The 27,693-nt window shown below is 35.6% G+C and overlaps 4 protein-coding genes, 1 long non-coding RNA gene and 1 pseudogene across 7 annotated transcripts; 4 read left to right on the forward strand and 2 right to left on the reverse strand.

Moving 5' to 3' along the window:
• The first annotated feature begins 194 nt into the window (after nucleotides 1–194).
• Nucleotides 195–2,516, forward strand: LOC147547724 (uncharacterized). The gene is made up of 3 exons (XM_086671547.1): nucleotides 195–1,105; nucleotides 1,227–1,293; nucleotides 1,387–2,516. Exons 1-3 carry the CDS (start codon nucleotides 1,040–1,042, stop codon nucleotides 2,217–2,219), a joined length of 966 nt encoding a protein of 321 aa, XP_086527673.1. The 5' UTR covers nucleotides 195–1,039; the 3' UTR covers nucleotides 2,220–2,516.
• A 448-nt stretch (nucleotides 2,517–2,964) lies between these two features.
• Nucleotides 2,965–3,749, forward strand: LOC147547725 (uncharacterized). The gene is made up of 2 exons (XR_015238507.1): nucleotides 2,965–3,007; nucleotides 3,534–3,749. It is a non-coding gene; the product is annotated as an uncharacterized LOC147547725 (long non-coding RNA).
• An 8,722-nt stretch (nucleotides 3,750–12,471) lies between these two features.
• Nucleotides 12,472–13,894, forward strand: LOC147547726 (putative galacturonosyltransferase-like 9 pseudogene; annotated as a pseudogene). The gene has a single exon (XR_015237651.1). The product of XR_015237651.1 is annotated as a putative galacturonosyltransferase-like 9 pseudogene (transcript).
• A 422-nt stretch (nucleotides 13,895–14,316) lies between these two features.
• Nucleotides 14,317–17,359, reverse strand: LOC147547727 (uncharacterized). The gene is made up of 5 exons (XM_086669325.1): nucleotides 16,774–17,359; nucleotides 16,398–16,659; nucleotides 16,229–16,324; nucleotides 15,883–16,097; nucleotides 14,317–14,592 (listed from the first exon to the last, which is right to left on the reverse strand). The coding sequence occupies exons 1-5, from the start codon at nucleotides 17,247–17,249 to the stop codon at nucleotides 14,517–14,519; spliced, it is 1,125 nt and encodes a 374-aa protein (XP_086525451.1). The 5' UTR covers nucleotides 17,250–17,359; the 3' UTR covers nucleotides 14,317–14,516.
• An 889-nt stretch (nucleotides 17,360–18,248) lies between these two features.
• Nucleotides 18,249–23,883, reverse strand: LOC147547728 (formin-like protein 4). 2 transcript variants are annotated; one of them, XM_086669327.1, is made up of 6 exons: nucleotides 23,717–23,883; nucleotides 23,075–23,207; nucleotides 22,324–22,448; nucleotides 21,479–21,545; nucleotides 19,912–20,005; nucleotides 18,249–19,706 (listed from the first exon to the last, which is right to left on the reverse strand). In XM_086669327.1, the coding sequence occupies exons 3-6, from the start codon at nucleotides 22,378–22,380 to the stop codon at nucleotides 18,449–18,451; spliced, it is 1,476 nt and encodes a 491-aa protein (XP_086525453.1). In that variant the 5' UTR covers nucleotides 22,381–22,448; nucleotides 23,075–23,207; nucleotides 23,717–23,883; the 3' UTR covers nucleotides 18,249–18,448. The 2 variants fall into 2 exon arrangements, with proteins under 2 accessions (XP_086525453.1, XP_086525452.1); XM_086669326.1 differs by having other exon boundaries at nucleotides 23,075–23,417; nucleotides 23,706–23,823.
• LOC147547729 (uncharacterized) lies at nucleotides 23,831–25,264 on the forward strand. The gene has a single exon (XM_086669328.1). The coding sequence runs from the start codon at nucleotides 24,119–24,121 to the stop codon at nucleotides 25,022–25,024; it is 906 nt and encodes a 301-aa protein (XP_086525454.1). The 5' UTR covers nucleotides 23,831–24,118; the 3' UTR covers nucleotides 25,025–25,264.
• The last annotated feature ends 2,429 nt before the right edge of the window (nucleotides 25,265–27,693 follow it).

Below are 27,693 nucleotides of genomic sequence, written 5' to 3' on the forward strand. Positions count from 1 at the left end.
AGTTCATACAGTTGAAACCCCTTTCGTCTTAGACGAATGAGGGAGGGGTAACCAAACTTTCATGTGTTGAGCCTGAAACTTCCATAACACTTGTTGAGTACTTGGTGGCTGCTTTCGTGCCTTCTTCGAGCCTTTTGAGGGTTTTACGAGAAACCCCCGCTTGAAATTCGCCCCGTTCATCCGAGACGAAAGGCGTTATAGAAGAGAGAATGAGAGATCTAAAAGTAATCTGACTCGGAGAAAAAGTGGTGACAAGGATTTTGGGGAAAACAAAACAATTCCTTCCCTTCGCTTTAGAAGAGAGAATGAGAGATCTAAAAGTAATTTGACCCAGAGAAAAAGTGGTGATAGGGGTTTTGGGGAAAACAAAAAAATTCGAATGGTTCTAAAGGTGTCCCTTCATTTTTCTCTTAGCCCATCCCTCTCTTCGCGCTCCTTGCGGGTCTCAGATTGAACATTTTGAGGCTCACGAATCGGGGCAATACGCGAACTTAAGATCGGTCTGAGTCTATGTTGTTCAATTCCATCACGAACTATGTCTAGTACAAGAGTCTTCAGACTGCGCTGTGAAGAAGTAAGTGTCCCCAGATTAATTCTTGAGGGCGCCTACAACCCTCCAAAAGAATTCGTCCAAAATCTTGTTGTTTTCCGAAAGCGATAGCGATCAGAAACTCAAACATAAATCTAAAGAGCGAGCTGGTCCAAGCGGAAATGAGACCCTACAAAAGTTTGGCAATCGTATTATCCTAATAAACATCTCCTAATTAGTATACCATAAAATGCACATGCCTCTATAGTTTTTAGGGTTCCTTTCTTGGCCGTGTATGACTTATTCATGTCATATGATATACTTAACTGAAGAGGGCACTCTAAACACCACAGAAGAAAAAAATAAATATCACACACACTCCTCAAAATTCGGGAGTACCAGAAGCGTTTCCGTTATCTTCTCTCTCTCTATTCGAATTTCCTGGGTTTATCTCTTCTTGAAAACTAGGGTTTTGCATTTCTTCCAATCTGCTCCAAAACTAGAAAAACCATGAATTCTAACTCGATTACTAGTTCTGCTCCTTCATTATCAAAGGAATCGGGGAAGAAAAAGAAGGTAAAAAACTATCAAATTTTATACTTTATTCTGTTTCCCCTAAATAAACTAGGTTTCTCTTTCTTACTTTATTCATGTTTTTGTTGTTCTTCTTCTTCTTTTAATCGTTTTTTTAATTCAGACGAATAGGTTAGCGAAATTGAAAAAGTGCAAATTGGAAGCGAAGCGGGAGCAATGGCTTTCCCAAGGTATTTTTCTATTTTTGATTGAATTTCTTTAGGTTTTGTTAATTTTATACAGTTTTTGGATTAGGGTTGTTGATGGTGAGTTGTTTGGTTCAGTGAAGAACAAGGTGTGTAAGGATGAATCGAAGGTTGGAAATCGTTCTCCTTCGTCACCATTGATGCTTCCTCATCATGAAAGGGATGAAATTTCGTCTAAGGATTTGGAACTTAGGTCAAGAGGAGAAGATACAAGTTTGAATGATAGCTATTTGGAGTATCTGATAAATAGTCCAATAAGTAGTGTCTCTGAAAGTCAGAATTCAAGTAAGAATCATGGCCTTAGTAGTAGTAGAAGTAGTAGTTGTAGTTGTGATGAAACCGTCAGCGATGAAGAAGATGATGACTGTGTGGATGATTGGGAAGCTGTTGCAGATGCATTAGCTGCTGATGAAGATAAGAATCAAAACCCTAATTCAAAACCTCCTGGATCTGACACTAATCTTGGAAACCCTAATAACCAATATGAAAGTAGTGTTCCAGAACCAGAGTTTGCCGAGAAAGTTCCGAAATTGGGAGGAAATGGTCGTGCATGGAGACCAGATGATGCTTGTCGTCCACAAAACTTACCAAACCTTATTAAACAGAACACTTTCCCCATGAATTCGGAACGTCGATTTGGTCATGGAGGTGTTAATTGGGGTTGTCACCCATTCACTTCACAACCTTCATCTTGTCCAATTTGCTGTGAAGATCTGGATCTTACGGATACAAGTTTCCTCCCTTGTTTGTGTGGATTTCGACTTTGCCTTTTCTGTCACAAACGGATAGTGGAAGATGATGGCCGTTGCCCTGGTTGTAGAAAGAAGTACGATTCTGGTGACGGAGAAGCTACTGCTGCTAATGGTAACAATGGAGGAACTTTACAATTTCGTAGCATGAGCACAAGATGATAAAGAGAGAGGTCCATTGCTCTGTTCTTTTGGCCTTTATATATACACACGTGGGGATTAGGGTTTGTTTGAGTATTTGTTTTGTGTTTGAAGTAGTATATTGATAATTCAGTGTTAGATCCCAATTCTGCCCGAGGTAGATGTGAATATAGGATTAGATAGTTAGAATCATATTGAGTTTACGTAGTATTGTTGTGGAGAGATGATGTGGGTATGTCGATAGATAAGATGGTATAGACTACAGATACTTGAAAACTTCAACATTTTACTGCAATATATTTTCTTAACTTTAGCTTATTTTACATGTTTGTGATTCCATATTACTCATCTTTAATTCGGAAGTATTGTTTCGATTTAATTATCTAATACGTTGTTGAAGTCATCGATCTAGATGCAGGAAGAATTTAGAAGATAAGCCATGATTCATGAGGTTCCCTTCAATCCCACATTTCTTTGCGTGATTTTTTCCCCTCTTTCATGGGTTTGCACATTTGACAAGGTTTTTCTCTGTATTCTGTCTTCTTGATCTATAAATTTGACTGTTTCGAAGTTTCAGGAAGATATGGTTTAGGAGGTGGATATAGTATACTGTGAAACCAATTTCATTTGAAGGTAACCAATTATGTAAACTACCACCCCACATTTACGTCGAGTTCTCTTTCTTGTTGCTACCATTGTTCAAGTATTTGAGTTTGTTTTGTTTTTCTAATTACAGTAAATAATCATCATTGTCAGGCTGCTAAATATTAGACCTATTTTACTACGCTTTTGACGCGGGACTCTATCGTGTGAGTGATATGCTTATTTATTGCTTTCATCTTTGTGTTAGAAAAAAAGGATTACATATAGTGATGGTCCTGTTTAGCAGTGATTGTTTAGCAAATGAATGGTAGATTATGAATCTAAGTTGGCGATGTGATTCTTCGTTAGAATTTAAGATATGGTTTGATTCTCATCTTGAACACATAATTTTAACTCTTACTTTTCAATGGAAAATTGTACACATTATATGTCTCTCCTGAAGCATTATTTCCTATTGCTATAAACTAGAAATATAGAACCCTAATATGTGAACTAGAAGTATAGAACTGTTTGGTATAAACTAGAAATATAGAACCCTAATATGTGAACTAGAAATATAGAACTGTTTGGTATAAACTAGAAATATAGAACCCTAATATGTGAAGCGAAGTGTTCTTCGATCTGAAACCGATATCATAATTTTCTTTTGTATTTAGGGTATTTGTCTTCTGAGGTAGGAAAACATAAGGTAAGAAGAATAGTGATGTTCATGTTGATTACAGGTACCCTTAGGTTATGGTTCTGTTGCTGTCAGGATTGGTTAAAATAAACAGTTCTATGTTAATACACAACTTGGTGGAAGATAATAATCCGGTTTAAATTACAAGTGAGTTGTATATTTATTGTATATGCTGTTCGAATCCAAAAATTCAAAACAACCCACACTTTCGAACAAGCAAATAAGGTTCTTGATCTTGTAAGTTTGTATCCAAGATCGATCCAATTTTCTGGGGCTGGGTAAGGAATATTAGTGTTTCTGAGTTGCAATCTGAGCTTCATAGATTCATATTTCCCTTTACATTATGGTTAATGAAAGTTCATTAGGTTCTTAAATAGCTCTAATGCTCTATCCAAGTTTCTTTATCATTCATAATGTATTGGTTCTGTGAAGACTTTTTTTTTTCCGACGTAACAGTAAAAGTGAGAAATGGAACAGAAGACACCACATGAAAAGCTCGTTGGCCGAGTTTTGGGAGAGGAAACCATGCCCTAAAACTTGTTGGGAAATACTTTCTTGACACTTCGAGATATACTTCTGTGCACATAAATCTAACGTGGACATATGTACAAGTGACATCTCACTCCGAGAGATACTTCTGTGCACATAAATCTAACGTGGACATATGTACAAGTGACATCTCACTCCGAGAGATACTTCTGTGCACATAAATCTAACGTGGACATGTACAAGTGACACCTAACTTCCGCCAAATCTATATATGAAAGTTACTTTCCATGTTATAGCAGCAATAAGCAGAAGTACTCTCAAAAGGAAAGATGATCAATATCTACCCAATAAGAAAGATAGCATCATATGAGAAACGGTAACAGATGGAGTTGAACCAAGTGACATTATGATGGCTTGGAACCGAAAAACCCATAAGCCAGTCAGCATGATATATGAATATATGTTAAAGAGACATCGAGTTCGGCTATATAGACAACTAAAATAACTTATCTTTTGGAATAGTATGTCACCATGTAAATTATTGAAAACCCCTCCAAGATCTCTCCCCCTTTGTTTTTATTCTTTTTCTCAAAACCACCCTTCTTCCATATCTTCTACATCATCATCACCACTACTAACACCATGACCTGATTACTCTTCTTCATCTTCTCGTTATCCTCTTTCCCTCTCCTTCAACTCCATGTCATCCCCCTCTTCTCGCACCCTCCCTCTGTATGTTCCTACAACTACAAATGAAACGTATGTTCTCGACAGTTTTTCGTTTGCGATGAAGGGTAAAACCTTCACCTTGGGAAACTGGACAAACCTTTGCCTCAAGAGAAGTTGCGAGCGACAGAGTTTTTATTGTCGTAGGCGGTGGAGAGAGAGAGAGAGATTTTAATTTACCAGGCGTCTCTCTAGACTTAGTGTCGTTTTAGTAACGATCATAAAAATAAGGTCTAAAATGAGAGTTTGGTAAGTTGTGGGATCTAAACTGAAATTACTTACATGTAGTAATTCTTAATTAACCAATTTTAGAGAGAGACAAACTATAAAACCAGAAAAATGCTCTCTTTTCCCTTCCTTTGACACTCACCTCTCTCTTAACTTCCACTCTCTCTCATTAAAATTCTCTTCAACTAGTGAGAGAGAAATCTAAAACAGAGGATCAAACAATCAACTCTAAAAACATGTCTCCGAGAATAGTCCCGCATGAGAGAAGTGATATAGCAACCAAACATATAATGTCTAGGTCCTCTTCACTCATTGTCAATTGATTTTGAGTTAGGTGACATGTCTGTCAACCAAATCCCATCTTCATCAAGATCCAAATTCCTCAAACCTCTACTATCATCATCATCATCATCATCATCTTTACGCGATTCATTTTCATCATTAAATGATGAAAAGCCAATCACAATCGAAACTTCAATTCCATTCACATCTCATAAGTCTTAACTGTGAACCACCATCAAGAACAATCGAACAACCCCAAAAGAATTTCTAAACCCTAAAAGAATTTCTTACTTTCTTCAAAGATATGGCAACTATGTGGCGCATGGAAATCACAGCTAATTCTCTTTACAAATTAAAACTAATTCATGGGGTTTTCTAATCTTTATGATGGTTAAGAAGCTGTGTTGTTGGTATGGAATCACCAATTACTAAAAAAAAACCCGAGATGCCACACGTGACAGACGTATGAGAATAGTCACACAACAGAGAATGATGATCTAATCATCAAAAATATAATATCTAGGTCTTCTCCACTCATTTATAGATGATATTGGAGCTACGCCTGCACGTGATAATGAAGGGGTGGTCATAAGAATTGTTGGTGCTCAAGTTCCTCTTGGAACTGGATTAGCTTTTGCTCAAAAATATTGTAAAGATGGTACTATTAGTTCTGATATGTATGGTGATGGTGCTGCTAGGACAATTGTTTAACAGAGGTTTGAATTGAGTTCAAATTTTGGTGAAGTAGTAGTACCTCAAATTGCATAAACGAGGACAATGTTTTATGTAAATTGTTTTTAACTGTGAGACTATCTCTAAATTCGCTTTATAGAAACAGCTTCGTCACAAGGCGCTGCAAAGCTGTCGCAAAGCACTACAAAGCCGGTCGTAAGGAGTTCAAATTAAAAAAATATTCAAGGAGCTGAAGACTAAAAAAATGACTGAAAGTCTGATTTTTTTAAAGAATGTCCCCCAAATTTCCCTTGAAAAATTGCTATAGTTGGTTGGTTATTAGGTCCTATGGTAAACAAAAAGAGTACATAGACAATTCTTACATAAACATCTCTAGATTTTAACTAGTTTTGAAACTTATTGATGACTTATGAATTTTGTGCAGGATACTAAGAAGGAAATTAGGAAGGAAGTAGATGATGGCATTGCCGAAGCCAAAGTAAGAACACTGTGTACCACATAATATACGCTTTGTTAAGAATTTTGTTACTTACAAAGCCCAATGCCTGAACCTGCTGAACTGTTCACAAATGTATACGTCAAGGGTTTTGAAGTTGAGATAAATTTCATGTCAGTGACTCAAGTTAATTTCGAATCCTTCCTACTCTCTTTTGTGGCACGAGTATATATATCCTCTCGTTCTAACCTTAGTATATACCGAGTTCTGAATGGAGTAATGGATCATGACCTTTTTGTCTTCGTGAAAACTCGTCAAGAATGTAATGGAGAACCACCTCATACTTCGACAGTACTTTTTCTTTTCCTATCTAAAGAGTTGGTTGTAAGACATCTCACACATAATAGATCTGCTCTTGGGCCCTCGGCTATGATTGTAACGGGCCAAGGAAAGGGTTGCCTCAGCCAAAACAGTTGGAGGATAAAGAGAGTTTTTAGAGGAAAATAAAAAGTTTGAGGTAGCATAAGAGAAGGACATAGAGATAAGAATGGTGGTGTATCTCCAAGGACATTGGTCGCGCCCCTTTCGAAAATTCTCAAGTTAATATAATAGTACAGGTTGTAATGTCGAACTTAGGACCTATAGACAAAATAACTATGGACGGTTACACAACTGTTCTTTTTTCTTTTTTTTTGGATATTGACCAGGGCCGACCCTGACATTTTAGTGGCCCGAAACGAGTTGTTATGATGTGGCCCTTTTATACGTCTTCATGGTTCATGTAAACTTATATTTCATAAATGGAATTATCGTGTATAGTAGTTTCGTAAGATTTAGCCGCGATATTGAAAATTGTGTCATATTCTTAAACATGTTCTTCTTAGAAGACCTACCTAATTATGATACTCGTCCGCATCTCTAATTAATAAAAGATAAATGTTCTTGACATGATTTCTTCACTAAATTGAGATTTATTTTATTTTTTATGTTGAAATAAATGTTACATATATGTTAAAGTCTTAAAGATTTGATTTTTTTGGCTCAAATATAAATAATATAGTGTATATGATTCATATATTACTATATTTTTTTTGTTGAAATCATATATTACTATATAATTACATGATTATATATACTGAAGAGAAAGAAAGATGGAGTTTTAAGGATTGAAAATGAAGAATGGCCACCTAGAGAGATGAGAATATAGGGAGAGAGATGAGAGGAGGCCATGGAGCAACGAGAACCCAAAGAGTAATTGTGATTGATAAAAGAATGAGAAAATGGGTACTAAAGGATGGGCCCCACACTTGCTCAGAAAAAGCTATGAAGTGGGTACTAACGGATGGGCCCGCCCTTTTGTATTCGTTCGGTAGTCTGTCCCTCTTTTTCTCTCTTGTTACACAGTGGGCCTCCAATTACAGCCACGCTTCCATACTTGAATGAACTCTATAGGTGCCCTGACTAATGAGGCCCCCAAAATTCGGTGGCCCAAAGCGAGGCAATGCTCGCTTTGGGACAGGGTCGGCTCTGATATTGACTACGATAGTTATTATAAAGGTATTGATACACCAATACCCTGTAATTATTTAATAAACCAAGAACTTGTATTGATGAGTATTTAAGGTTACACATATATAGTTGAGTTAGTTAAGAGTTTGTTAGTGGTGGTTAGGTTGTTATGAACTTATAATTCAGTGTGAAAAGCCACACTGAATTATGATACAACACACCTATCTAAACATTGAAAACTAACACTCTCGTTACACTCCATTAACACTATGTCTATTACCCCCCTTCAAGATGAAAGGGATTGAGAAGAACTTTCAGCTCGGTCTCCAGTTCTCGAAACTTTGGTGATGGTAATGCTTTAGTAAACACATTAGCAGGTTGGGCACTTGACTTGATATAAGCAACCTTGATTCGATTGGATGAAACCAATCCTTTGATGAAGTGAAAGTCAATAGCCAAATGCTTCATTTTGGAGTGAAACACAGGGTTGGATGCCAGAGATAAAGTGAATATGTTATCACACTATAAGGAAGGAACAGAGGGAAGATAGAGATGAAGATCCTTAAGAAGTGTGCACACCCAAACAGATTCAGCTGCACATTGAGCAAGATTCTGTATTCAGCCTCTATAGAAGACCTTGCAACACTAGATTGCTTCTTAGCTGACCAAGTCCTATCAGAGCATTCATTAGAGCTTCATACCAAGTTCTTGGAGTCTGCTTAAGGCCATATAGGGACTTATGAAGTTTGCATACATAATTGGGATGCAAAGAATCCTGAAACCCAGATGGTTGCACCATGTATATTTCCTCTTTTAGTTGTCCTTGAAGGAAAACATTACTAACATCAAGTTGTCTAATAGGCCAGTTATATTGAACATCAAGAGAGAGAACTATTCTAATAGTAGTTAAGTTGCAACTGGACTAAAAGTCTCAAAGAAATCAACACCTTCCTTTTGGTGAAATCTTTTGGCAACTAGACCAGTGGCGGACTTAGAAATTTTATGTTATGAGGGCACTTTTGATTATAAAAAAAAAAACCTAAATTGTGCAAAAATTTCGATATGGCGTTCAAGCGATTGATTTATGTCTCTTATACCTACACTCTCAACTCATTCGGCTATTGCTAACATGTGAGTTGCATTGACTATTGTATCAATAAAAATAAATATTTTCATATACATTCGAATTATACTAAAAATAATGTGTAAATTTTATGTGAAAAGAATGAGAGTCCTCCATGTCTTGAGTAATGATTACCACATTTTACGTTCTTAAAGAAATTAAGAAAATGGAGAGAATTCACTAAGTTAAAAATATAACCTGAAATAATATATATATATATATATATATATATATATATGCAAGAAAAATGAAAAAAAAAAGAAGACATAATACTATGGAGAAAATAGGTATGACAAAGGTCACGCAAAATAACAAAAAGATCCTAACGTGAACTTATTTGAAAGTATGGAGTCATAAGAAAGAAATAGAAGGACCAAATGATAATAAATTGAATGCTAGGTGCCACAAAAAAAGTTAGCCATAAAAACCAATAAAAATATGGGGGTGAGGGTCAACTCTCTTTCACTCCGCCGGGCCGAGACCTAATCTTTGCAAACATGTGTTACTTTGATTTCCTTTATAAAAGATTAACCTCATTTAACTGCAAACTCGCTTTGGATCGTGGAGGCACGGGCCCCTACGTGGGTCCGCCCCTGAACTAGCCTTGTCTTGTATCTTTCTATAGAACCATCTGAATGTTGTTTAATTTTGAATACCCATTTATACCCAACAAGATTTTGAGAAGGATGAGAAGGAACTAAGTCCAGGTATCTGCTCTTCGGACTGCATCAAACTCTTCTCGCATAACATTTCTCCGTTGAGGAACCTTGTTAGCTTGAGTGAAACAGGTTGGGGTGTCAAGAATAAAAGAAGCCAAGAGTGTCTGAGAAACTGGATGTTTGGTAGCCTGGAGTATCTTAGGTTTGCACACCATCCTTGGACTTTGTAATCATAGGATGAATGTTTGTTACCAATGAAACATTAATATCAACAGGAGTAGCAGGTACATCAGGTTCTACACTAGGCTCAATTGGTACTTTTGGTGCAATAGGTATCTCAAGTTCAATTGGAACAGTGTGCTCAATAAGGACATCAGGTTCAAGTGGAACATTATGCTCTGATATCATATCTGATAAACCAATTTGTATGGACGAGTTTTTGAGATTACACATATATAGTTGAGTTAGTTAAGAGTTTGTTAGTGGTGGTTAGGTTGTTATGAACTTATAATTCAGTGTGACAAGCCACACTGAATTATGATACAACACACCTATCTAAACATTGAAAACCAACACTCTCGGTACATTCGACTTACACTTCATTAACACTATGTCTGTTAGTGATAAGCATGATAACTGTCAAATTTAAATCTTAAAAAATTACTAGCCCAAAAAGTCTAAAGATACTACTGCTCTAAAATCCCTCTAACTACTTTATTTTATACTCAAATAATCCTGGATTTACAGGTCCATAAAGAACTTGGGACACCCATATTGTGAAATGGTGCACTATCAATTGAGCTACCATTGCTAACACTGTTACACTATATTTCTATTTGAAGATTAATGATAGCTTATAATATTGCAATAATAATGGGGAAAGTATACAAGTATGATTAAAATAGAGTACATTGGATATTACACATTTGACTCTTGTTTTAGTAATTTTTTAGTTGATAAGAAAACAAACGTAAACATGCAATCTACTGACAACTTAATATAATAGTTTTGCTTTAACAAACATTTTAGTAGCCCTCTTGGCAGTATAATATGCATTAGGAAATCCAATTTGATTCGAATATCAGATGCAAATTGACAATTAGCCCTGAAATTCTGATCTAACTGTCAGTCTCAGTAAAAGTTGAAGGTTACGATTAAGAGACTCAAGAGTCATTGTATGACATTGTTACATTATGAATATATAATTGTAGACACAACATAAGTCTAATCAAGGCCAAACTACCCTCACAGAGTCACAATAATACCATTCTTATTTTGATTAGAAATAAAACAAGAACTAATCCCTACCAAATCAAGCCAACCCGATTAATTCATAAGTCTAATCACGGCCAAACTACCCTCACAATAATGCCATTCTTATGTCGAATTTGCTCCCAATTTCAGACCAACTAAAATATTGGCCCTCTACCATTTGTTTTACATTCTAAGTTGGCCCTCTGACTCATAGTGATGAATTGGCTTTTTAGCAAACATTTTTTCTTTTCCTTCCTCCTTCTACCCTAACCTATCTGTCCCTCTCTCTCTCTCGAAATTCCTAAATTGAGTTTCATACAACTAAAATCTCAAGAAATCGACTAGAGCTATGGTGTTTGTGTTGGTAGTATTGGTGGTCGACAATTGATATTTGACCATGAAGAAGAGAGGGAACGAGATAGAAATACTTTAGATTAAAAGTAAAATTGTGGTGAACAAACGAGAGCCAAAATTTTGAGTTGCTCATAAATAGAAGATCAATTTTAAATTCACCTCTTAACAAAAAAAAACTTTAAATTTACCTAATTACGTAAACATCAGCCCACCATATATCTCTCTTATTTATATTTATTTATTTATATTATATATACACGTAATATTTTCCTTCTTTTTGGTTTAAAAGCACATGATCACATGGTGTATTGGGCGGATAAGCCGTGACATCTCCTCTCTCTCTCTCTCTCTCTACCTCGCGAATCACAGTCATCTCCATCATACACAGCTGGCCAAGAAAAATTTTTGCCCTACTGTTTTATTGCAAGTTGCCTCCTTTTTTTACAATTCTTTCTTCTTTTCAAAAAACAATTAAAAAACGGTCCCTTTCATTAAAAAACACCAATAAAATATGGCCACTGTTTTGGGGAAAGCATTAAAGTTTTCGGGAAAGACGGTGGAAAACAAAAAAAATTAAACCAAACACTCCTTTAATGTCGCCGGAAAAAGTCGCCGGCCGGATGTTGCCGGCGACTTCACCATCTTCTCTTCTCTTTCTCCCTCTCTTCTCTCTTTCTTCTCTTTCTCTCTCTTTCTTCTCTTTCTCTCTCTTTCTTCTCTCTTTCTTCTCTTTCTCTCCGTCGAAGGGGAGGAGCCCCTTTGCCGGAGCTCGTCTGGTTTGATCAACAGACCAGATGGGATCTGGTTTGAAGAACAAAACAGACGAGATCTAGTTTGTTCTTCAAACCAGACACCAGACCTCCGGCGAAGGGGCTCCTCCCTTTCGCCGGAGATGGAGAGGAGGAATAAATAAATAAATAAATTTTGTCGCCGGAGATGATGGAGTCGTCAGAGATGGTGGAGTCGCCGGAGAAAAGAAGAAGAAGCTGAAAAAGGATTTGGTTGTTTGGGGAAAATAAAAAAAATCAATTTTTTTTGTTTCCACCTAAAACTTGACGCCCCGAAAACTATATAGCTTTCCCCAAAGCGTTGGCCTAAAATGTCTGTCAAAAAAACCGGATTCTTTGTTTTATTCCCGCTTTCTTGTCATAACCTTCCAGCCTCATACGAATATAACACCAAAAAAAGCGGTTTCTTTTTTCACTTATAAACAAAACAGAGTAACAAAAAACAGAGGAGAGTTAGAGAGAGAGAGAGAAAGAAGAGAAAGAACATCTAATTCTTTGCTTAAGCTTTAGTCTTCCTTCTCTTTCTCTCTCTAAACTCCCTCTCTCTCTCTCTCTCTCTCTAAATTCATGGAAAAATCAACCCTAGATTGATTGATTGATAGTGAAAATGTCGATTCTTCAATCAACCCTAATCTCTGTTTTCACTTTCTTTCTTCTACATTCATCATTTTGTGATGCAATTCGTTCATTCCCCATTAAAATATCAGAAGATGATGATATTAAAACCCAAACCCTAATTCTTTCATTACCACATTTTGCTGAAGCACCAGAGTATAGAAATGGAGATGAATGTTTGAAGAGTGGGTTTGAATTTGATTCATTAAATCATATACAAATTTCAATGACTCTTGATTCTGAATATCTTAGAGGATCAATGGCAGCAATTCACTCTGTTCTTACTCATGCTTCTTGTCCTGAAAACATTTTTTTTCATTTCATTTCATCTCAATCTGATAAATTTAATCCAAATTCTCTATCTAAAATTGTTCAATCAACATTTCCTTCTCTCAATTTCAAAGTTTATCTATTTAATGAAGATCAAGTCAAAACCCTAATTTCATCTTCGATTCGCTTAGCACTCGAAAACCCATTAAATTATGCTAGAAATTATCTAGCTGATATACTTGAATCTTATGTTAATAGAGTAATTTATCTTGATTCAGATATAATTGTTGTTGATGATATTCAAAAGCTATGGAATGTTTCTCTCTCTAATTCAAGAGTTATTGGTGCACCACAATATTGTCATACTAATTTTACAAATTATTTCACAGATGGGTTTTGGTTTGATTCAGAAATTTCTAGGGTTTTTGAAGGAAGAAAACCATGTTACTTTAACACAGGTGTAATGGTGATGGATTTGAAAAGATGGAGAGAAGGGAATTATAGAGAAAAAATTGAAGGGTGGATGGAATTACAAAAGAAGAGGAGAATTTATGAACTTGGTTCATTACCACCATTTTTGTTGGTATTTGGTGGTGATATTGAAGAAATTGATCATAAATGGAATCAACATGGACTTGGTGGTGATAATGTTATGGGTAGTTGTAGATCATTACATCCTGGTCCAGTAAGTTTATTGCATTGGAGTGGAAAAGGGAAGCCATGGTTTAGACTTGATGAAGATAAACCATGTCCACTTGATCATCTTTGGGCTCCTTATGATCTTTACTTGCATAAAAAACAAGTACTAAAATCTTCATCAATAATGGAAACCCATTTTTTATATTCATAGTTGTAATCATTTTTTTTTCCTAACAAGTATTTGATTCTTTCATAAATTATATAGTACAATAGACTTGAGATAGTTTTCGCTTCTATGATATATATGTATATTTCGAAAAGGAAAGATTTGATTGATTTTTCTTTCGTAGCTTGAGATTGTACCGACAGACCTTTGGGTTTTAGGATCTTGCGACTTTAAACACATCCCTACCATTGGTCAAACATCCAAAGGATTGGTCCATTAACCACTTGGTTGTCGACCCAGTAAAAATCCATTTTAGACTTATGGATAATCCACGATCAACCTCCTTTCATAGTATCCTACCCCAGGGGAAGTCGAATCCCCGCTGCCTCCTTGAAAGCTCCTTTCATAGTATCCTACCCCAGGGGAAGTCGAATCCCCGCTGCCTCCTTGAAAGCTCCTTTCATAGTATCCTACCCCAGGGGAAGTCGAATCCCCGCTGCCTCCTTGAAAGAGAGATGTCCTGAACCACTAGACGATGGGGGCATACCCGCCCAAGAGTTTGACCCACTCTCAAAATTGGTTCATTTTGAAGAGAAGAATTGAAATTTATTGGATGCTATTGTATTCAAAATTTGAAATATTGTTTTGATCATGAAAGCAATTGAAAGGAAATACCAAAAAAAAAACTGTAAAACAAAGAAAATATCATCCTCTTAAATACTTCTCTTAGAAAGTTGATCAAGAAGAAGAAATATATATACAACATTCCTCTTCTACTTCTGTTTTCAGCCTATTTCTTCTCTATTTACAACAGTCCAACAACACAGCTCAGGTGTAATCTGTTCTCTAAACTTCTTAGATGATGACCCAATAACATACACCTGTTCACCATTAAAACAAACAACAATATTTTATTCTCCATTTTCGAATAAAAAAATTCGGCAAAAGAAATCAATCTTAGTTGCAATCAGGTGATAACAAGGTTATATTGATTTTTCCGCTTTTAAGAATGTCTGAATTTTATTGTAGATTCCATTTAAAACATATGATATATCCTGACATGCTTAATAGATACTTATTTGAATATGCTGACATTACTATCGATCGACGATAAATATACAATATGTACCATGATACCTAGTGACTCCTAATTTGAAGGAACTTGATTTTGCTTGAACTCAAAGGTAATCAACTACAAGATACTCTATTTGAATGCAAATAACAGCACAAACCACACTGCTAACAAGACTTTAACTCTTTTCTTCAGTCTAGATTGTCCACTATTCATGTAAACCTAGCACCATTCATCCATTTTTTTCCTCGTTAGTGACAAAACTCCGTACTAGACAAATCGATTATTTTGAACACGGGGTTTTCTCGTTGAACGAACAAGGAAACAATAGTATGACAAATATTTGGTTTGGTTCCATTTGGGTGCCAATTTAGGCTCCAGGTAGAACCCATCATTGATTGGACAATTGATAAGGTGAAGGTCAAATAATGTCCATAGGACCATAGCCGCTAGATTTTCATCAAATTGCATAAATCCACAGAACTTCTTTGTTACCAGCAATGGTTTTAGGAGAAACCAAAACTAGAGTTTTCTACTCACACCTATAAGGAATAGCTAAGAAAAACGAAAAGTTTGTAGATCGATAATCTTTAAAGTTTATGCCTTTTCAGCCGTGTTTATTCATACAACTTTCTGTCTAAATTATCCTTTTTTCGAGGTATTTACAACAATGTAACATAATATCTAGTCACTCCTAATTTGATGGACTTGGTTTTGCTCAAGCTCAAAGGTAAGCAATGACACTAGATACTCATTTTGAATTGAAATTGCAGCATAAAACACTCATAACTAGACCTTTTCATTTACCTAGTCTGCAGATGGTCTACTTGTAAAACTTGCACCATTTTATGTACAAGGTCAATATTTCCTAAGAGCAAAATCATTTCCACATCCATGTCTGAAGACTCTGAACTAGTTTCTGACTTAGTTCACAAAATTACATATATCAAAGGAACTACTACTCTACCAACATGTATAGGTATATAATAATAGCTTAGAAACACGAAAACTATGTAGATGGATAACTTATCTATAACTAAGAAAATGGTTTACTACTACGTAATTTGATATCAATTAAACAAGAACCAAGCAAACTTACCAAAAGAGTAGCTTAGCGAGGTAATCGCGAGTAGTGCCTATAGTATCAGAAGAGTCCAATTCATGACTTGGGTAGCTCTCCAATGCCCCTCTGATTGAATCTTCAAATAACCCAGATGCAGGATCATCTTTATAAAATCTTAATAATATGTTCTGAACAAGTTGATGAATAATTTCTTCCACCTCTAAAGATGATGGGCGAGCTAGTTCAGTCACCTGTTCAAAGCATTCATGTAAACAATCAGAGTCGATAAATTGAAAATTTGCTCCATTCAAAATGTTTAACAAGCCAATTCAAACATAAATTATGCTACATAACTTCAAATTAGAAGTTCAATTTCCTTTACCATATCAGGGTCTAAAGACCTCAAGTACCCTAATAAATCATTATTCTCTTCTTTATATTCCATCTGCAGATTTTCCTGCTTCTGAGTTTTTAATTCCTGAAATGACGAAAACTAGGTCAAATTGGGGGTGACATTAATGTACAGAGAGACAAAGAGAGAGATGAATGACCTTCTCAAGAGTAGCCAACTCTGATTTCAGCATCTTAATATAATCCAGTGCTTCTGGTGACAGATCCCCAAGGGTTGAAGGAGTTCCCCTCTCTACCAAATTTTCACTAGACCTAATTCCATCATCACTCTCTCTCTTCTCTACCCCATTTTCAGAACCCTCCTCAGGCAAACGAAAATGAACTGATGCTTGTTTACTTCCAGGAGAAATATCAAAATTTCTCATCAAACAAACCCTATATTCAGCATTCCACATAGTATACCTAACAAATCACCAACCCAAACAACCAATTTCAGGAAAAAATTGCAACTTTTTATGAACAAAACAATTAAACCCTAAAAAAACACATATAGTTAGAGGTACAAGTATGAATTACCCAGTAATGATGGAAGAAGCAAGAAGATGATCAAGTGGACCTTTTGAAACCCTAATTGTGACAGAGAATTGATCAGATGGCAACAAACCAAGCATAGTTGAGATTGTTTTCTTCATAGAATCTTTAGCTACTGAAGAAACACCCTTGGAAATGATAGTTGTATCCAAGGGTTCGATTCGTTTGAGCATGTTACCAATTACAGAGAATTCACGATCTAAACCTGATTTTCTACTGGATATGGATTCATCGGCAACACCACCACCATCAACGCCGGAGAAGATACAATTAACGGTGACCCCAGATCGGGATATCGGTCGGAAATTGTGAGATGAAGATTTGAGGGTGGTGGTTGAGAGATGGAAGGGTCGGATGAGTAGATGATTTTGGCGGGAAATGAAAGGGGAAAGTTGAGGAGAAGGTTGGAGGGAGAGGTCACTGAAGTGAGATAGCAGAAGAGCCCTAGCTGTTGACGCCATGACTCTCTCTGCTTCTCTTCTCTCTCTCTCTTCACTTTCTCTCTCTAAAACGAATCTGGTGTTATATCTTCTTCTAGTTTCTCTCTTCTCCTCACAAATCTCACGAGTGTCTGATTAAAAAGTTTTAGTAATAGGTCCCTGGTTAATATAGCTTATTGTAGAGAAGACCCTATTACTTTCTCAGTTGAATGTGACTCCTTATCCTTTAGGGTTAGAAGAGAGCCTTGGGAGCAAGATAACGTCGTGTTCACCTGAGTCCGTTAGAGTCCAGGATTTTAATTCGCTGGTGATTGACCAATTGTTTGTTTAGACTAATCAATAAGATTTTGAAAAACATTCTCGAAGTGAAACAAAACATAATGTAATATTTAAAGATAAAGAAATTCAAATAAATTATTAAGACCCTTGACAATGTAATGACTCTTAGAGTTTAATTTTAAAAACAAAAAAAACGATGTGGTCAGAGCAACACATAAAAATAAATAGTGTTTGTAAACATGGAATCAACTACCAAATATTGTTTTAAATAACGGTCTGAGATTCCGAGAGTTCCCTAATTTTCTTCAAATATTCTCATGTAAAATAAAATCCGTTGGGTTCCTTATGTACATGCTCTTCTTTCTTTGATACTAACTATACTATAAAATAAGAAAAATAATTAACACAGTATCAAACAAACCCTAGTTTGTAAAATCTTTTGTTCATCCTTCATTGTGGTCCTCGCCATAGTTCCCCAATATCATTTCAACCTTTGAAAATCGACTATCCATCACATAAGAAAAGAATAGCTCGATTCAGACCACTCAAATTCGATTCGACCATGACCTCTAAACTAATGTGGGCCTTGGTGAACTCGCATGACTCATTAAAATCCACAAATTATCATCATAAACGAAAGGTCGTTAAAAAAAGGTCTAAACCAATGGCGTTGAACTTTAAAGATCTTTTTTTTTTTTATGAGAGGGAACTTTAGAGATCTTAAAAACATTGAAGATCTCACAAAAGTTCTGAAAGAATAACCCCCACTAGATGGTTACGTACAACAACCTAAATTGTACATATAAACAAAATTTTCACGAAAAAAAAATGAAAGAGAACTTTTTCTAAAGTCTTACTCAGAGTTTGACTTAGAAGCTGACGTAAGATATTTCTTAACCTAAATTTGCAGCATAAGCCATTCTTATTTGTTGTTTCATATATCAAAGTATAGAACTTAATCTTTGAAACCTTAAACCCTCCTTCTCAGTTTTCTTCAACTTCATGGCAATGTTCATACAAACATGATCAACCATACTAATGAAATCTTTAACCATCACAAATAACAAAACTGGATTCTCATTTTGATCATCATTATCAAATAATGAAGCTTTTCCACTTTCAAAATAAATCTCTGTTGTGTTCTTCAAAATCTTCATTAGTCTTTTTTCACTTTCTCTCAGTACCTTGAACTCCTTTTCAGATCTATATAAAAACCTTTTCATCTTCCTCACAAACCCATCATCTTCTTTACCACCATTATTGATCTTCTTTAAAAGATCTTTGATTTCTGTAAAACCAACTTTAATTTCAACCCAAGTCTTTTCATAAGTATTGCAATCTATTAAAGCTGATTTTTTAGCATTAGATAGTTCTTTACAGATACCTTCAACAATTGGTAACCCTAATTTCAAATACTCATGATCTTCTCTTTCTTCTTTTGGTTTCTCAATTTGGGTTCTTGAATTTCTGGTTTTATTTTTCTGGGTATTTCTCTGATCAAAGTTTTGACTCTGTTTGTTTATGAAATTCTTACCCTCTGATTTCACTAATTCTTCAACAACAAATTGAAGAAGATTTGAGTTTCTGTCAATGTTTTTCACATCTGAAAGATTTAGTAATTCACTGAAACTGAATTCTTGATCCATTGTTGTACTCCACTGAGTTTTGATTATAGATTCTAATAGATTGAAGAAAACACCATTAACTCTAAGCTCATTACAACCCAACTCAAGTATTTCTAATGATTTCTTCAAGAACAAGATCTTCGATTCATATTTCGATCGGAAAAACAGAGAGTTAAGACGGTCGAATGGAAATGAAACAGCTTTTAGAAGATGGTAAATGAATGATTCTGAATCAGCAAGTTTTGTTTGGTTACCATTAAACTCAAAGATTTGTTCTTGTTCATCTTGGGTTGGTGAAATTCTTGTTAGTTTTTCAAGAGTATCAAGATCAAAACTCATTCTTCCTTGAAGAAGAACATCAAGAATTTCTTTACGAGTAACGAATAGTGATCGAAGAATCATTGATATACTTTCAGACTTTTGAGGTTCAAGAATGAAAATTTGAGCAGTTGGGTCTGTGGTTGAGATTTTGATTTTGTTTTTGTTTTTGTTTGATGAATTCTTGTTTATTACTGGAGATTTTCGATTTGTGGCGACATAACCAAACAGAGCTTCTGTTATATCTTCATTAGAACTAAAAAGAAAAAAAAAACAGAATCAGAAAAATATGGGTTAAATTCAAATATAAGCATTAAGCCATTAGAGCTTGATTTTATCTGACCATGATGTCTGGATCGCTTAAATGGTTGATTTTAGGTCTATTTGATTCAGACAATTCAAATTCAGACAAGTCAGATTCAGACAATGAGTAAAATGTTAAAAGATCTGAATTTTCTTACCCGAAATCGTTGTCACTGATCTTCTTCTCCACCATTAGTGAATGATCATCTTCATAACCTTTCATCTTCATCTGAACTTGAATAGAGATCTCATCTGTGCCAGATTGAGGTAGACAAGAATAAGTATCAGCCGAATTGGGTTCGATTAATAGTTCTGGTTTAGTTACATGATCGATCGATGAATTTGAAGACTTGGGTAGTACTTTTTTCTCACATTTTTTGTTTATAATGCTTAATTCTTCTTGTTTAGTTTGAGCAGATAATTGCCTCCAATAAATAACATCTAACCCATCTTCATCAACAACTAGTCCTTTAATATTTCCACCAAATTGTTTCAACTCTTCATTATTACTTATTCTAATTTCATCTTGACTAAATTTACTCATAGGAATCGAAATTCTACGTTTTCGGAAACTATGGATGAAAAAAAAGATCCCAACAATCACGATTGAGGTAGCAGTAGTTGCTCCAATTGCTTTAGTTAGTAGTGCTCCGCCATTTGTTTGAGTTGATGATGAAGATAGGAACGTTTTGGAGTTTGGGAAATGAGAATTTGGTGAAGGAAATAGAGATGGAAAGAATACTTCTATGTTTTGTTGATGATTGATATAAGAAGTAGTCAGAGGAAGGAAAGTAATGAGAATTAGAATTGAGATAAGAATTAGACATAGTTGAAACATGGGTGCCACTAGTCATACACTAACTTGCATGAAGCATTTTAGAGAGAAAGAGATGAGAATTGTTCAAACTTATTCAAGTTTTTCTATCTTTGTTCTTTTGAGGGTTGGGTAGAAGTTTTTTATTATTTTGTTAAAAGGGTTGGGTAGAAGTTGAGTTAGTACAATATGGTGGTTTCCATGGTACATACTACCTAGGAGCATCTCCAATGGGACATTCAAACGCCTCACATATGACTTTTTTTTTTTTTTTTGGAGTTTTTGTTAAAAACCTTTCTCCAAAAGACACTTTTGTTAGACTCTATTACGAGGTGGTTACGCTGATTATACAGAGTCTCAATAGAAACAAAAAGGTTGACTCTCTCATATTGGGTTTCTAGAACGATTTCAGTTGATTTTTGTCCTTTTACCATTTATATATGTTGTATGTTAATAATATCAAATTTTGTAGTTTGAGAAGATTTAAATAATCAATAGTTGTTAAAACTCACGCCAGTCTGTTAACAAAAGATAAAAATAAACTTAGTTGTTTAGCATAGATAACGAAAAAAAATGTATACATTTATGGGTATTGACATAAAACCAAAATACCATAGCCGAAAAATACAAATTTAAATAATTTTATTGTGGTAATTTGAGTTACAAAAGAGAAGAGGGTTTAGGTACTTTGGGTGGGTAAGTGTGGTGGTTGTGTGCAGTTAGTTGGTTGACCATGCTAATTTAGCAGCTAGTAATGATTTTTAATTAAGAGATAATCATCTCAGATTATTTATTATATTGATCAAGTATAATATTCTCCTCTTTAGTTTCATAACCAGCTTTGTATGTATAATTATATTGATGATGACTAGAAGAGTTAACACATAGAGATGATGAACAAACATATCTACCTACTGTTGTCGGAACTTCGACTTTTATCTTCTGCCAGAGCCGATCAATTGCGCTATCAGCATCTCCCTGTAAATATCAGAAACGTTGTTATTTAGTTCAACCGCCACACGGAGTTCCATTAAACTAGTTTCAAAAATAGATAAAAGAAGAACGAGGCAGACTAAGCTATAAGAATGCACTCTACAAGCCAAATCAATGAGTCAAAGGAACTGAGAAAATCCAAACATCATCTCATCTTGTTGTGTCTATCCGACAAAAGAAGTTCATGAAATTCGGAAAGATGTTACAAATGCACACTTGTATTTACAGTAACATAAGATCTAAGCAAGCAACGATGTGACATTGATCTCTAATAATAGCAGTCTGAAGATTGTTCACACAGTCATAGTCGGTAGGTAGAAGAATTATAAAGGTTCAACTAGCGCCCTGCCACTACTCTAATAAGTAATAACCAAGTGTTATGTCTTTGTTCGAGATAGAGATACCGATTTAGAACCGTAGATCATCGACTAATATGGTAAACAACTAAACCCTCAATTTCACGAGTTACTCTCACTGTGGACTTCATTCATCCACGGTTATCTTTTACCAATAAGCAGTAAACAGAGAATTGAAATATTATGAACTACCCTAAAAATAAAATACTAAAACAAAGACAAGAACATATGAATTTCGATAAATGCAGATAAGCAAGAACATGAATCACTTTAAATGGACTTCATCCACGATCAACTATTCCCAAATTTGCAGTAAACAAGAATTCAACAACTATGAACTACATACCCTAAAAATCTAATAAAACAAAAGCAACAATATAGGGACTTCGATAAGCAAAAACACGAACCTGGCCAAGAATGAAACCACATAGAGCAGAAGGTGTTGGTATAGATTCCATTCCCATCCAAATGTCCGATATTAAGCTGAACTGAAGGATTATCCTTTTAGGTAATCAACTTGTTTGTTGTCAAACTGTAAAATTGAAAAGATAAACAAGAAGTTCATTATCCAGACTCTTTAGAATCATAACTTGGAGTTAAGGGTTAATCTTGTTGTGTCTATTGGACAAAAGAAGTTTCATGAAATTCATGAAGATATTAAAAATGCACACTTGTATTCACAAAAACATAAGATCTAACTTCTAAGCAAGCAACGATGTGACAGTGATCTCTAATAATGGATGCCTAAAGATTGTTCACACTGTCGTATGCAGAAGAATTATATAGGTTCAACTAGCACCCTTCCACTAATCTAATACCCAAGTATTATGTCTTTCTTCAAGATAGAAATACCGATTTAGAATTGAATCAATCAACTAATATGGTAAACAACTAAACCCTCAATTTCCCAAATCACTCTCAGTGGACTTCGTCCTGGTTATCTTCACTATCAATGAACTACCCTAAAAGTAAAATCTAATAAAACAAAAGCAAGAACATACAAATTTCGATAAATGCAGATAATTAAGTTCATGAACAGTCTCAATTGTCATCCATTCCCATATTGGCAGTAAACAAGAATTCAACAACTAAAAAAATAAAAAATCTAATAAACCAAAAGCAACAGTACATGAATTTCAATAAGCAAAAAATACAAACCTGGGCAAGAAGAAAACCACATAGAGCAAAAGTGGAGAAGGCGTCAGTATAGATTTCATTCTCATCCAAATGTCCGATATTAAGCTCAACTGAAGCATGATCCATTTAGGTTATCAACCTGTTTGTTGTCGAACTGTAAAATCGAAAAGATAAACAACACTTAACCATTCTAGGGTAAATATAATACACACAAAATGAGACACACAAATAAAGAACAAGTAAGTTTATAGATCTAATTAACCAAAAAAGGAAGTCAGTTTCTTTGGGATATAAAGATACATCTTCTGCCCTTCTCCGTTATATGCATCTTTACGGGTTTTTCTCCGGAACAACAAGAATCAAACTGGAGTAGATTTTTAAGAAAAAAGAATTCAAATTTATGGTTTCTGCTCATAACTAAAAAACATAAAGTGTAATTTGAACTGACTGCTAATGATAACCCTAATTGCATCTAACAGGTTAGAGGGTTTGACGATAAATTAGTATAGAAAACGATTAGATTGTAAGGATAACCCTAATTTTCATGAAAGGGGTTAGGGTTGTTGATCTATTAATCTGAAAAAAAAAACAATGTACAGAAATGCAAAATAAGAACACTAAATTAGAAGAATCAAGAGGGGAGTGGGTTTACCAAAGAAAAACCGATGAAACTTGCAATTCTGAGAGAGAGAGAAGAAATGCCCGGGAACAAGAATACTAGAAGCAAAACCTGGAGGTTTATCTCCCGCGGAAACCCTAAAAATGGGAACAATTATAATAGACGAAAATACCCCCAAATGTTAAATTAGGGCAATAAGTAGGCGTTGCCCGGAGGTTTATCTTCTTCCCAAACTACTACTACTAATTCACGCGGATAACAACGGTCATACCAAATTCAAATTTCAAATTCCTACACCTCCCCTCCACCAACGGTTACTTTCCCTCTAAAATTTCCACCACCGCCTCTTCCAACGGCTAATTTCCACATTATTAATATTGATTCTTTCTCTTTAGTCTTCTTGTCACTTTTGATTTTGATTCATACTACTGATAGAGAGAGAAATCATGAATAAGAGAAAGAGGGTTTCTTCTTCTTCTACTGCTACTAATGGTGATGATGAAGAGAAATCTGGTCGTATGATGAAGAAAAGGATGAAGATTCATAAATCAAGAACAGATTGTTTGAAAAAGAAAACTTATGAATTGTCTGTACTTTGTGGGGTTGATGTTGCATTATTAAGTTTTGCTCCTGATGGATCTCTATTAAGTTCTTGGCCTGAAAATCAAACTGAAATTGTATCTGTCATTCAAAGATATAAACATATTGATTTGAAGAAAACTAGGTCATCTGGGTTATCTGATTTGAAGAAAAAGTTGAAACTTGGGGGGTTATCAAATAATAATACTGTGACAAGAGATTTTGGAAAAAGTTGTGATTTTTCTTTAAACAACCCTGAAACTACTACTACTACAGCTAGAACAACAACAAATGATCAACAGAATTTGGAAGAAGTTTGTGGTTTGGTATCACAATATCAATTGTTGGATTCTAAAGAGAAAGAAATTGAGACCCTCCTCCAACAGAGATGTTTGAATAATCAGGGCCTTAATGGTGGTACTAAAAATCAAGATGATGACCTTGTTGCCTTATTGTTGCCTCAATTGGAAGATGTTCATAACAGGGATCATCAACAATCTTTTTCAATAAATGGGGGTAATTTAGATTGTGGGCTTCTGTCATCATCCTCATCAATAGATAAGAAATGGATGAGATGTCAAGAAAGAGGTAGTACTAGTTATGATCAACAAGTTCAAAGTGGTTGTGATTTCTTAAATTTTGATCCTGTTACTATTGGAGATGAAGATGATTATGAGTTTTCCACTCTTACTTCTTCAGGATTTGTATGTGATCAGCAAGTTGATTTTCTTAATGGTGATGATGAGATTATTATACCTGAATTGAATGGGTAGATGAGTTCTTACACTCTTACTCCTCTGGTTTGATTTGAAGTTCAATGAGGGGAAAGGGTTTAGAATATTAATTAGGGGGGAGGGAGGATTAAAGTTCAAATTTTTTTTTTGGTGGAGTTACTAATCTCAACTAACTTGATTGTTAGTAGATTGAGATTTTTTTTGTCTTGATTTTGTAAAGATTGAAGAGAATTCTTAATTAGTGTTTGTGTTTCAATATAGATTTGTTATTCTTTTTTACTATTTCTTGTTCTTATATATGTGATCTAGCACTTGCATTATCTTTTTATATGAACTCTTGACTGCCAATTCCCAGCTATGAACATCTGAAACTCATAATGAGGTTCAATTAGTTGCCGATTTTATTATCAATATGAGAATCAGTTAATACTTACATTAGGTTGGAAATAGCTTTCAAGGAGGCGACGATATTGGACCATCGACATTACCCAAGAGACAGCTTAGCCGCATGGGACTTTATGCTTACGAGGTATCTTCAGAATATCCTCCTCATCAATAGGCGGAATCCTCGTAGACCAGCTCCTTTACGACGCCACCTCAATAGAACCTTGTCTAAAACACCAAAAACCCATAAAATCACCGTATACTTCTTTCTTACCTGATGATCTCGTATATGAGCATATGAGCCGTGAACAGACTTTACCAAGGAAACTATTTTATGATGCAAGACCAGGTACTCCTTACGTCCTCTCTAGTCTCGTATTTTTCTGAATAACTAGAGCTGCTTCACTCAATACATGTTCCCCGTGAAGGGGAAGGTCAACTTTAATGCAACAGGGATATCAGCTGCAGTGATACCATATTCGATAAGAACAAGTGCCTCTTTCTAAAATGGTCATCCTCCTAAAAGAAAGTTGATGGAAAGCAGCTTGTTGTATACATACGCGCAGCAGCTAGAGCTGCATTTCGAACTACGGGTAAGGAATGTTTAACCGAAAGTTGATCGCCAGCGCAAGCAAGGCTCTCTTTTCGACAATGCACTCTGCTCCAATGGCAGAAATTCACTTTCTTCTAGAGTGAGGGATGAAATATAACCTTCGCAGTTACTTTCCAAAATGAGCAGCATAATGAATCCATACCGTCTCGAACGAATGTTGATACCTATCCTGGATATAAGAATATGGCTAAGTACCCAGTCGAAGCCTAACCCAGCAACCGAGTGACTTGGTCTTTCTACGAAAAACTATATTCTCAATTGCAGGGGAACAACTATTCCCATCATATGTGTTACCTCCACTAAAACCAAACACATTCTTCATATATCTTGGTCAGGTCTGCCAATTTTCTCTCCTCTTCCCAACTATATTGTAACTTCTCCTATAAATAGTACATGAATCATGGATGACCCATGGCTAACAGCGAAAAGTATTTTCCGTCCAATGTTTTGCAGTTGGTTTCTTGAGAGCAATGTCTTTCAGATTTAGACTCATTGACCATGTCACAGCTAAATTGATCGGTTTCTCTGTATTCCGATCTATTTACTAGAGATAAAAACTCATCCTGATTGAATATCCTCTTGTTAAGTGAACTTCCGACTCTTTTGACCTCTCACTAGATCTACATTCCCCGACCATGTTGTTGTCCACCTAATCTAGCAAGATATCGCTCCACTTCACTATTTTGTGTGATCTCATAGACCCATATGTGCCCAAACCTTTCCTTCCTCCTGGTAGTTGAACAAGATATCACGTATTATTATGAAGAGCTTCAAGTTTCTTCTTGCATTCCCACCGTACACAAAGAAGCTTTTTGGCCTTTTAGAGCCTCATGGAAAGTCGAAGCTCTATATGACACCCCAAGCCTTAGTAGTTGCCGATATTACCCGTCAAGGTTGTGTGCAGTTGGTTGACCATGTTAATTTAGCAGCTACTTGTGATTTTTAATCAAGAGATAATCATCTTGGTTTATTATATTAGGAAATGTTATCACCAAGAGTCCATTCCAAAATGGTTTTAGCCCACGAGAGAATCAAGAATCACATTCCTAGTAGAAATCTCAAACACATGAGGTAGTTGTGCACGCGATTCTCTTTCTTTTTCAAAAGATAATCTACAAACTTCTGTCTCTCACTCTCTGAATTTTTGTTTTTCCGTTTTCTTCCTCTCGGACGTAATGTTAGCCATGAAAGTCCAGTTGGGGCCGCTTTCGGAACTTCCACAAAATAGGTTTGCGAGCTTAGAGGCCCAAGCCAAGTTCAATTTACATATTTAGGCCCTTGGGCTGGTTGAGCTAGCCTTCCCTAATTAGACGCATCAAGTTGGGAAAAGGGGGTACACGAGGTTTGAAACCCATCACAACCCAAACTCCAAAGAGAAATGTTGCTTGGCCCGAGTGGCGGTCCGACCTGGGCCCGAACGTGGCATGGACTGCCACCCGGCACCAAGCTGGCACTTTCTGTATGAGAGAAATCAGATATTCTCTTTATTAAACTTCGGTCCCTTTTTTGTATCTATCATTCTTAGACGAGATAGAGAGAAGCTCGATCGAGAGAGAGAGAGAGAGAGAGAGAGAGAGAGAGAGAGAGAGAGAGAGAGAGAGAGAGAGAGAACTTCAATCGTAAGAAAAAAGATTCTGCTGATAATTTCTTATTTGGGCACTCAAGGCTACCAACATCAATCTTAAGGTAAGCTATTCCAAACTAAACCCTA

Source organism: Eschscholzia californica, unplaced genomic scaffold (genome assembly GCF_041429995.1).
Source record: "Eschscholzia californica isolate CP2 unplaced genomic scaffold, dmEscCali1.0.p SCAF_3, whole genome shotgun sequence".
In the NCBI taxonomy this organism is placed as follows: domain Eukaryota; kingdom Viridiplantae; phylum Streptophyta; class Magnoliopsida; order Ranunculales; family Papaveraceae; genus Eschscholzia; species Eschscholzia californica.